The sequence below is a fragment of the Natator depressus genome, chromosome 3 (genome assembly GCF_965152275.1).
Source record: "Natator depressus isolate rNatDep1 chromosome 3, rNatDep2.hap1, whole genome shotgun sequence".
In the NCBI taxonomy this organism is placed as follows: Eukaryota; Metazoa; Chordata; order Testudines; family Cheloniidae; genus Natator; species Natator depressus.
The window spans coordinates 69682862-69695081 of record NC_134236.1 but is presented as its reverse complement, the minus strand read 5'-3'; the positions used below and the strand labels follow the sequence as shown (position 1 = coordinate 69695081).

The 12220-nt window shown below is 42.2% G+C and overlaps 1 protein-coding gene across 1 annotated transcript in view; it reads left to right on the top strand.

The window, feature by feature from the left end:
• The window catches only part of GABRR1 (gamma-aminobutyric acid type A receptor subunit rho1), a 70497-nt gene extending 62880 nt beyond the window's left edge, over positions 1 to 7617 (top strand). Inside the window, exons 8-10 of the mRNA XM_074948102.1 lie at positions 875 to 1027; positions 5477 to 5673; positions 7330 to 7617. Coding sequence (XP_074804203.1) covers positions 875 to 1027; positions 5477 to 5673; positions 7330 to 7617 — 638 coding nt within the window. The remainder of the gene's footprint in view (positions 1 to 874; positions 1028 to 5476; positions 5674 to 7329) is intronic.
• The last annotated feature ends 4603 nt before the right edge of the window (positions 7618 to 12220 follow it).

The following is a 12220-nucleotide window of genomic DNA, read 5'->3' as shown; positions in this document are numbered from 1 at the left end:
GCACCTTCCTTGCTCCTTGGTCCCTGCCAGAAACTACTGTGTCCAGGTACTGCAATTCCTGCACCTAGCCAGGAGCACCATCCTTGGAGGTGCTCAGCAGATGACAGACAGCACTGATCTGTTCAGCCCTCCAGCTCCTGTAGCCAGCCAGCAACTGAACTGCTCTGTCCAGAAGCTCCTTTTTATATGAGGCTTGTGGTCTCTGACTGGCTGCTCCCTGCAGCCTCTCTAGGCAGCCTTGAGGATAAACCTCTTCTGCTCCCTTTCCTGGGGCAAGGTGTGGTAGGACTGCAGGGCCTGGTACACCCTGCCACAATCACACTTCTCCCTTTGTGCAGTGCTGTGTAATGGTGCTATATAAAGAATAATAATCTCTGTATGGAAGCATGTTGCATGACAGCTGGACCTCACGGAAGTTGACTGAAGTGTGGGAAGATTTGCAGATGCAAAGCTAATTGGAAATTTTAAATTTATATCCACATAGTTATCTGGTGCATTTATTAGAATTATATATACAATGAGGGTCCCGATCCTATAAGCCCTCTCTGCATGGAACTCCCATTATTCCAATCATTATTGACTGCAACAGGAGTTCCTTGCACAGGGGGCTTTCAAGAGCAGGTGTGATATTTGCTCTAAAGATCCAGTCCTGTGAGGTCATGAAACTTCAAGAATATGGATGGTTTGATTAAGAGCCACTCTGCTCTTCAACGGAGATGAATCTGTAGTGGTCACGTCTAATATTTTTTTTATAAGAAAGTATAGCACTGTTCCACTGTGGATGTTGAAATGATCTCAAAATGTCCTATATTGTATTTGTGGATGGTTTTCCTTTGGTGTTAGTTATCCTTTTTTCCTTCTCTCTGTGGTACAGGGTGGTACAATCGCCTGTACATTAACTTCACTTTACGCCGCCACATCTTCTTCTTCTTGCTTCAAACCTATTTCCCTGCTACTCTGATGGTCATGCTGTCCTGGGTGTCTTTCTGGATTGATCGCAGAGCTGTACCTGCCAGGGTCCCTTTAGGTAAAAATAATCTTGTAATCGGCATAGCTGAGTGACCATACACTAGCAAAGACCTACTTATTGAGACAATCTCATCAGCATCAACCCCCAGCCTGTGATATAGACCATACCACATTGTCACATAGCTTAGAATTCAGCCACTGAATTAATCTACTGCACTTGCTCACACTTACACATGTAGGTTAGGATAGGCTGACCCTATTCATCTCTTCTTTATTACCCTAGCAACATTTTAACTGTATTAGTCAGTATCACAAATGACAGTTGCACACCAAAATATAGTGAAGAACAAACACAGCGTTCATTTTCTCTTTCTGTTATTATATAATTATAATTAGGGCTGTCAAGCGATTAAAAAAATTAAAGATTAATCGCACTGTTAAACAATAATAGAATATCATTTATTTAAATATTTTTGGATGTTTTCTACATTCTCAAATATCTTGATTTCAATTACAACAAAGAATACAAAGTTTACAATGCTCACTTTATATTTAATTTTTTATTACAAATATTTGCACAAAAGAAATAGTATTTTCCAATTCAGTATTTCACTTAATACAAGAACTGTAGTGTAATCTCTTTATCATGAAAGTTGAACATACAAATGTAGAATTATGTACAAAAAAATGCTGCATTAAAAAAAAATCTAAAACTTTAGAAGCCCTACAAGTCCAATCAGTCCTACTTCTTGTTCAGCCAATCACTCAGATAAACAAGTTTGTTTACATTTGCAGAAGATAAATGCACCTAGACTTTAGTAAAATGTTTGATATGGTCTCTTACAGAATTCTTGCCAACAGGTTAAAGAAGTATGGATTGGATGAATGGACTATAAGGTGGATAGAAAGCTAGCTAGATCGTCAGGTTCAACAGGTAGTGATCAATGGCTCGACGTCTAGTTGGTAGCTTGTATCAAGTGGAGTGCCCCAGGGGTCTGTCCTGGGGCCAGTTTTGGTCAACATCTTAATTAATGATCTGGATGATGGGATGGATTGCACCCTCAGCAACTTCGCGGATGACACTAAGATGGGGGGAGAGGTAGATACACTGGAGTGCAGGGATAGGGTCCAGAGAAACCTAGACAAATTGGTTTGATTGGGCCAAAAGAAATCTGATGAGGTTCAACAAGGACAAGTGCAGAGTCCTGCACTTAGAATGGAAGAATCCCGTGCACTGCTACAGGCTGGGGACCAAATGGCTAAGTGGCAGTTCTGCAGAAAAGGACCTGGGGATTACAGTGGACGAGAAACTGGATATGAGTCAACAGTGTGCCCTTGTTGCCAAGAAGGCTAATGGCATATTGGGTTGCATTAGTAGGAGCATTGCCAGCAGATCGAGGGAAGTGATTATTCCCCTCTATTTGGCACTGGTAAGGCCACATCTGAAGTTTTGTGTCCAGTTTTGGTCCCCCCACTATAGAAGGGATGTGGACAAATTGGAGAGAGTCCAGCTGAGGGCAATTAAAATGATTAGAGGGCTGGGGCACATGACTTATGAGGAGAGGCTGAGGGAACTGGGGTTATTTAGTCTGCAGAAGAGAAGAATGAGGGGGGATTTGATAGCAGCCTTCAATTACCTGAAGGGGGATTCCAAAGATGATGGAGCTAGGCTCTTCTCAGTGGTGGCAGATGACAGGACAAGGAGTAATGGTCTCAAATTGCAGTGGGGGAGGTCTAGGTTGGATATTAGGAAAAAATACTTCACTAGGAGGGTGGTGAAGCACTGGAACAAGTTACCTAGAGAGGTGGGGGAATTTTCATCCTTAGAAGTTTTTAAGACCCAGCTTGACAAAGCCCTGGCTGGGATGATTTAGTTGGGGTTGGTCCTGCTTTAAGCAGGGGGTTGGACTAGATGACCTCCTCAGGTCTCTTCCAACCCTAACCTTCTATGATTCTATGAAGATAATGCTGCCTATTCTTGTTTACAATGTCACCTGAAAATAAAAACAGGTGTTTGCGTGGCACTGTTGTAGTCAGCGTCGCAAGATATTTACATGCCAGATGCACTAAAGATTCATATGTCCCTTCATGCTTCAACCACCATTTCAGAGGACATGCGTCCATGCTGATGACGGGTTCTGCTCGATAATGATGCAAAGCAGTGCAGACAATGCATGTTCATTTTCATCATCTGAGTCAAATGCCACCAGCAGAAGGTTGATTTTCTTTTTTGGTATTTCGGGTTCTGTAGTTTCCGCATCAGAATGTTGCTCTTTTAAGACTTCTGAAAGCATGCTCCATACCTCATCCCTCTCAGATTTTGGAAGGCACTTCAGATTCTTAAACCTTGGGTCGAGTGCTGTAGCTATCTTTAGAAATTCCACATTGGTATTTTCTTTGCATTTCTTTATAATTTTTATAGTGCAAATATCTGTAATAAAAAATAATATAAAGTGAACACTGTACACTTTGTATTCTGTGTTGTAATTGAAATCAATATATTTGAAAATGTAGAAAAATATCCAAAAATATTTAATAAATTTCAATTGGTATTCTATTGTTTAACAAAAACAACGAGATGTCCGGTGGCACCTTAAAGACTAACAGATTTATTTGGGCATAAGCTTTTGTGAGTAAAAAACCCCACTTCTTCAGATGCTTATGCCCAAATAAATCTGTTAGTCTTTAAGATGCCACCGGAATCCTCATTGTTTTTGTGGCTACAGACTAACACGGCTACCCCTCTGATATTATGTAACAGTGCGATTAATTGCAATTAATTTTTTTAATCGTGATTAATTTTTTTTAGTTTACTACGATTAATCAACAGTCCAAATTATAATACATTGCAAGTACAGAACATTTTCCATCCATAGGTCTCAAAACACTTTACAAATTGTAGCAGAACAAGAGGTGAAAACCAGCATCAGCAACTCTGTTCAATCTTACACTTTTCTTTGCAATAAAATTAATTATTGTTGGAATTAAAATATTAGGTGATATTTTCAAAGACGTCTATGGGATTTAGCTCTCAGTTCTGCAATGAGCTACTTGCAAGCAGACCCCTGGGCTTACTCTGTAAGATTGGGATCTTAGACACATGGACTTTGAGTCCAATCCCACTCCCACTGATTTCAACTTGAACCAGGATCAGGGCCTTATTTATCGCAAATTAACGTGCTTAATGGAGAGAATATGTATAGACATAGAACACATATGAATGGAACATATGTATTCATGTTTTTATTACAAAATGGTTGACATTTATACCAAGGCAGTGATATCAAATGCTTAGAAACCTAGTTGAGACTTACAGCAATAGAAAATAAAAACATAGTGCTTATGTGGAGCTTTTCATTTTCAAAGCGGTTTACTAACATTAAGTAATTAATCCTGCTAACAGCCCTGCATGTGAGGGAGGTATATAGGATTATCCCTATTTTACAAATGGGAAACAATAGCAGGAGGCAACTTAATTACAGCCAGATTCTCATGCCCCGGCATGTTGAGTAGTACCTTCATCCATGAGACATCCTGCTAGAATCAGTGGGATTTCTCACAGAATAATGTATTGCTAAACCTGAATTAAGCTCTCAGACTCTGGCCCTTAACCTCTCTGCCTCCGAGGGAGCTCACCTCTGGCACATTCTTGGGAAGTTGGGTACTACGACATTTCGTCTTCTGCTACCCCCATTCTTGAGGGATTTAATTTTCTCTTGACACTGAAGTCCTTTTTGGTAGATCCCTGCCTCAACTAGCTTCTTGGAGATGACATCACAGAACTGTAGATTTTGTGTCCTGCCCCTAGAATCATGGCTTTTGCTGTCCTCACACCAGAGATCCACCAAAACCCCGGTGTCAGTCTCTGGTCAGCTGGCAGGATGGTGGGAATATGATCTCCCAGGCACCAGCTCTTCTGTTCACATGTGGTAGAAGCACAATAGAAATGCTGCAGGTATAGCAAGCTATGTGCAATGTGAGGTTCAAATGTATAAGAGCTGATAGGTGACTCCCAGTGCAGAAGCAGGGAGTAGGCAGATGGCACAAAAACCCAGGGTAGAGAGAATTGTGGAAAGGCACTGGAAAATTAACAGTGCCCAAGTTGCTTAGCCTGATTCTGCACTGCAGAGTGCTCATGTTAGAAGCTTGAGTGTTGGCAGCAGTCAAGTGTTAGCCTTTATTCCCTGACATGCTAGCTGCCTTGCATGTAAAGCGCCCCAACATCTGAATGAGAGGTTTTTGTGTGGATGGATGTTTGGGTTAGGGACTCAAGTAAGCACTCAAGTAAGAACACAAGGTTAACTTTGTACTGAAAACAAGCCCTTAGTATGAGAATCAGGGTTAGAAATGAAGGATTTCTGTATCCCACTAGGCCACCCCTGAAACTGAAAGATACATTTTAAGGAAAAATTAGAACTTCAGAAATAAGTCCTCATGTTTGCTGTAAAGAACACAGTTTGAATTGTCTTCACTGTTTATGTCTGAATGGATGATGGTGTGTTCCCAGGAATAACTACGGTACTGACCATGTCTACAATCATTACTGGTGTAAACGCCTCCATGCCTCGAGTTTCCTACATCAAAGCTGTGGACATTTACCTCTGGGTCAGTTTTGTGTTCGTCTTTCTCTCAGTGTTGGAATACGCAGCAGTGAACTACCTGACAACAGTGCAAGAGCGGAAGGAGAGGAAACTGCGAGACAAAGTGAGTTTACTATGTCCAGTGATGTTGTACGTAATTGAAATAGGTGTTTGAATGGGCTGATCGTGCTTCAAAACTCTGCATCCACAATGTGAAAAATCTAAACTTCCTTGGAAGAATAGAGTGTGTGGAAAAAGTATCAGTGCAGTGTACCTCGTTAGATAGTTTAAAAGTTAGCTAATGTCATCTGGAACCCTATCTCACTTAAGTTTCTTCAGCATGTAAAGTCAACTGGACAAAATCCCTATTCATATTGTAATGTGACTTTTTGGTATCTTTTCTTTTTAATTCTCTCTCTTTGTAGTTAAGAGACTAACTTGCAAATAACACCAGATAGAAATAGTATTGTGAATGGAGTGGGTGTTCAGACAACAAGGAAGGTTCAAACACATCTAAGCACAGGTTAGGGCTCTGTTTACAGTGTGCAATTAAAAATGGGCTTCCTCTCAGGAATATTTGTAGTTGTAAAGAAGTGGAGTTCCCACCCTTCTCCAGAAACAGTCGAGACTGCGGTGATTCAAAATGATCCCTTTGCCTTTGCTGTTATGTTAAACAACAACAAAATCCTCCACCTACGCTTTCCTCTTGAGCTTGGCTTTTCCTAATTTTTTTTCCCTGCAAGTTCCTTCTCTCCTTCCCCTTAGTTCCCTCTGCTTCAAGGAGAGACTCCAGCCCTCTTTATATCCTGGAGTGGAGCTAACAGGACCTATCAGCTTTGCTTTCTCATGATAGGAATCTCTGCATCCTTACACAGGGTTGTAACTAGAGCTGGTTGAAAATATTCCACTGAAACATTTTTCTGTTGGAAAATGCCGATTCATCAAAATCAAAAATTCTGTGGCAACATGTTGATCTCAACAAAATTTTGCTTAGAAAAAAACTAACCAAAGTATTTCTATAAGCCTTCAATCTTATCAGAACAAAGTGTCTCCATTTTTTGTTTTGCAACAACTTGTCATGTAGAAACTTATATTATTATAAAGTATAACATTTTAAGAAGGAATAGGTAAAATGACACAAAAAGTTTATTTTGTGGGAAATTCAGAATGAAAGCAAATTTCAAAATAGCAGAATTTCCTGAGAAACAGAAATTGCGGTTTGTGGACAGCCCTAGTTGTAACACCTGATATTTGGCTGATTCAGCAGAAGAGGCCATCTTCCTATGTAGGGTCCTAGAACTTACTAGGCTCTTCCGGCATGGACAGTCCTTCAGAATTTTTATAATAACCTGACAAATAAAATCCCAGCCTTTGTTGTCATATAAGAATGTGAAAGATGGTAAATACTACAAATTATACAACGTGAAGCCCAGTGATCAGGGGCTACAAAGGTAAAATGGGCTCCATCCAGTTGGATCCAGGGACAGCCCTGCAGAGAGCTGGCCCCCAGCAGTACTCCTTTAGCTTTCCCTCACCCCTGATAGCATGATTCCCTCATTCACGCTCATTGCAGCATCTGCACCAAGGAAAGAAAAGGTCCCCAGGAAGGGCATGCTACAGAGGGAGCTGTTGCCCAACTCCATTGCTACTGCTCTCTCTTCCTCTGTCCCCCAGGAGCCTGGTTTCCACCAGGATTTGCTTCCTCTGCCTGTATAAGGAGAGGAGGATCATCAGGGTCCAAATTCCTATCTCATATAACTACACTCGACCTTATTCACAGCTTCCTTGTACTTGCGGACTACCTCAGCCCCGGCCCTTGATGATGGACGGCAGCTACAGCGATGGGGATGTGAATGAACTGGGACACTATGTGTCTGAGAATGGAGATAAACAAGACAGAATGATGATGCAGCTGACACTTGGTTCAGAAAGGAGTTCAAGCAGGAGGAAAAGCCAGAGATACGTCAGCATGCGCATCGACACCCATGCCATTGACAAGTATTCCAGAATAATATTCCCAGGCTCATACATTTTATTTAATTTGATATACTGGTCCATTTTTTCATAAATATCAGTTATTTCTCTAGTCAGTTTCAACATGTTGCACTGTGTTCCTGTTTAAAATTAACATCTATCATGCTAATAAACAGAAAATGGAGGAAACATTTAATTTTAATGCTACTTGACTGATCAGAATTTTGATACATTGATTATATAAAATCCATCTGTTGTAAAACATCTCTATACACACTTCAGCTTTGAACTAAAAACTAGGATCCATTGCATAACTTTTTATACTAATTTTAAGCTGTACTATGTTCCTTCTTGTGCCTCACAGGCCACTCTAATTTGTTTTAATAGAGGGCAAGAATAATCATCAACTGCTCATATAGAGTACATCACTCATTTTATGCCTCAGAAACCTTTCCTAGACTAATGGCCTGATCCTGCAAATACTTAAGCATGTGCATAAGTTTCCTGACTTACACAGTTCCACTTAGTTCAAGGAAGGTTACGCATGTACTTATGTTTTCAGGAGAGGTATTACAAGCACTGTTTAAAGCTTTCTTCCCCTGGTTAATGCATGCTTTGGTTAGCACTGTATTGGAGTAACTGAAAGAGCCAAGTACTAATGTCTTGTACAGCACCCGTGCCCCCCCTTGTTCTTCCTGAAAGGAAATGCTTTCAAGCTGCTTTGAATTAACTCACTCTAAGTATAACAATCAGTATATATTTACTAAGCCAGGGGTGGGCAAACTTTTTGCCCACCCCAAAGGCCACATCTGGGTATGGAAATTGTATGGCGGGTCATGAATGCTCACGAAATTGGTGGTTGGAGTGTGGGAGGGGGTGAGGGCTCCAGCTGGGGGTGCGGTCTCTGGGGTGGGGCCAGAAATGAAGAGTTCAGGGTGCGGGAGGGAGCTCCAGACTGAGGCAGGGGGTTGGGATGTAGGGAGGTGGGAGGTGAGGGCTCCAGCTGGAAGTGTGGGCTCTGGGGTGGGGCTGGGGATGAGGGATTGAGAGTGCAGGAGGGTGATCCGGGCTGGGACTGAGGGGTTCAGCTGGTGGGAGGGGGATCAGGACTGGGGCAGGGGGTTGGGGCACGGGAGGGGGTCAGGGGTGCAGGCTCCGGGCGGCGCTTACCTCAAGCAGCTCCCAGAAGCAGTGGCATGTCCCCCCTCCAGCTCCTATGCAGCGTCACGGTCAGGAGGCTCTGTGCACTGCCCTGTCCACAGGCGGCACCCTGTCCGCAGGCGCTGCCCCGCAGGTCCCATTGGCCGCGGTTCCTCCCCAAAGGGAGCTGAGGGGGCAGTGTGCCGAGCCCCCTGGCTGCTCCTACGCGTAGGAGCTGGAGGGGGGCATGCTGCTGCTTCTGGGAGCTGCACGGAGTGGGGCAAGGCCCTGACCCTGCTCCCCGGCAGGAGTTTGAGGGCTGGATTAAAACGTCTGGAGGGCCGGATGCGGCCCCCGGGCCATAGTTTGCCTACCCCTGTACTAAACAATTCACCCAAATCTTCCTAACTGAAATGAGATTTTTTTTCAACACGAACAAAATACTCGGGAAAAAAAAAAGTACAGGAGGCTTTCAGTGGACCTGGGTAGATCTACAGTGCAATAAGAGACTCCAGGCGTCGCCTCCTCTGGCCTGGGTCAGCTGACTCAGGCTCACAGGGCTCAGGCTGTGGGGCTACGAAATTGCTGTGTAGACGTTCAGGCTTGGGCTGGAGCCCGGGCACTGAGACCCCACAAGGGGAGGGTTTCAGAGCCCGGGGTTCCAGCCTGAGCCCAAACAGTGATGCTGCAACTTTACAGTCACGCAGCCCGAGACCAAGTCAGCTGACCCAGGCCCTGAGACTTGGTGCCACAGGTTTTTTATCGCAGTATAGACATACCCTGAGAGTTTTGCCATTGAATTCACCAGAGGAGGGAACAAGCCCTTCTGCCTATTAAAGAGAAATTGTGACAGACCATCCTTTTACAGAGAAACAGACCGACAAAGAGAATGATGAAAGAACAGTTTCCCTCAGAGATTCTCATTGCAATACCCTGCCATTCCTGGTAAGCAGCATGCACTCTAAACACCAAGCAAAATGTTACACCTGGGCCAAACTCAGCCACTGGGTAAATTCGCCTTAGCAATGGTTTCAGTGGGAATAGTCTGTTATTTGTGCAACCAGAAAAGGATAAGTCTCAAAAGGAAAAACAACAAAGCCATCATAAGGGTTTTATATCTGGGCCACTGTCTAACTTACTAAGACTAATGCTCTGAAACTTACCTGGAAAGGAGTTTCCATCATGAAGGGCCAAACCCTGTGAGATCCTGAGCACCTCTAGTTAGCTAGGTTTTCATACTACCTATTGCCATAGTATTCAAATTCCTCCTGTGATGCATGCTGAAAGAGCTCACCACCTCACAGGATAGGATTGGAGAAGCACTCAATAAGGGGAGTTGAGGGCACTCAGCATCCAGTTAGATCACCCCCTAATTTATTTCAGTATGGTATTCACATGACAGAGTTTCTGCAACACCGATCATGTGGATTTGTCATGAACAAATCATGCCAAATCAACCTAATTTCCATCTTTCACTGGGTTACTGGCCTAATGGAAAAAGGGAAGCAGTGGATGCAATGTATCGTAATTTTAATAAGGCTTTTGAAACAGTCCCACGTGATATTCCAATAAGCAAAATAGGGATATAGATGAAACTACTATGCAATGAGTGCATAACTGGTTGAAAGACTATACTCAAGAGTAGTTGTCAATTGTTCATTGTCAAACTAGGAGGACATATCTAGTGAGGTCCCTGAGGGGGTCTGTCCTGGGTCTGGTACTATTCAATATTTTCATTAATTACATCGATAATGGACTAGACACTAAGCTGGGAGGGGTTGCAAGCCGTTTGGACGACAGGATTAGAATTCAAACAGACCTTGGAAGATTGATCTGAAATCAACAAGATAAAATAAAATAAAGACAAGTGCACAGTACTACACCTAACTTTGAAAAAAAAATGTACAAATACAAAATGGGGGAAGGCTGGCTAGGCAATAGTACTGTTGAAAAGGATCTGGGAGTTATAGTGAATCACAAGCTGAATATAAGCCAACAATGTGATTCAGTTGCAAAAAAGGATATAATCATTTTGGAGAATATGTGAAACATGAGAGTTAACTGTCCCACTCTACTTGGCATTGGTGAGGCCTCAACTGGAGTCTTCTGTCCAATTCTGGACACCACCCTTTATGAAAGATGTGGACAAATTGGAGAAAGCCCAGAGGAGAGCAACAAAAATGAGAAAAGGTTTAGAAAACCTGACCTGTGAGGAAATGTTAAAAGAACTGTGCATATTTAGTCTTGAGAAAATAAGATTGAAGAGGAAACTTACAACAGTCTTCAAATATGTTAAGGAGTGTTATAAAGAGTGGTGAAGCACTGAAATGGGTTACCGAAGGAGGTGATGGAATCTCCTTCCTGTGAGGTTTTTAAGGCCTGGCTTGACAAAGCCCTGGCTGGGATGATTTATTTGGGGATTGGTCCTGCTTTGAGCAAAGAGTTGGACTAGATGACCTCCTGAGGTCCCTTCCAACCCTGATATTCTATGATTTTATGAAAGAGGACAATGATCAACTGCTCTCCATGTCCACTGAAAATAGCACAAGTAGTAAAGGGTTTAATCTACAGCAAGGGAGATTTAGGTTAGATATTAGGGAAAATTTTTCTAACTGTAAGAATTGTTAAGTACTCCAGTACTTCCAAGGAGGTGGTGGAGTCCCTGTCTTTAGAAGTTGTAAGAACAAGTTGCCAAATATCTGTCAGGGTCGGTCTAGATATACTTGTTCCTGCCAGGGAGAGAGGCGGAAGGGCGGGCTGGACAAGATGACCTCTCAAGCCCTACATTTATGTGAGTCTATGACCAGCATTTTCAGGCAGAAAACGTCACGCCTGCTAAATAGCTTAGGTAAATAACAATATTTGACCCAACCTTTCTTCCCTTCCCCCAATCACACCTGGGGCCCTTACAAAAATGATAATTCAAGGTTTCTTACAGTTAATTGGTTATATGTTATCTTTAAAAATGTAGGTAGATAAGCAAATGTGGATGGGTAATAGGACTTGAAATTTAAACCAACCACAATTGTAAAAGAAAAGGTTTGTGTGTGTGTGCAGGGAAAATGTTGTTTCATACATTCCTGTCTTTTGCACTTGTAGCCACTATCAGGATCGTATTGTAGCTGTACTATCACCGTATGACCACTGGATCTTTTCCTCAATGAAATCTGTTTTGGCCTGGTTGGCTTTGACCTTCTGTGCACTATATTAGTTATAGACACAGAAAATGTTTGAACAATGTTACTTGTTTATTTTTTATATGTAAATTAAATAACTATTGTAAAATGTTCACAAGTTTTGCTGTTTCAGGAAATTGTGAACTGAAAAAATATAAATGGAGCACTACTCCATTGGTATATGGAGCCACAGCAACCAGGTATAAGGAAAAGAAATTGTATAATGTTAGTCACTAACAGATACATATCTGGTATGTCAGCAGTGATTTTTGTTTAAATTCTACATCAGATCGTATACATACATATATTATTTTGCTATCTTATTAACTCTTAAGAGCTTTCCCAGATAATAAAGAAATTACTTTCTTACAAGGACATAGT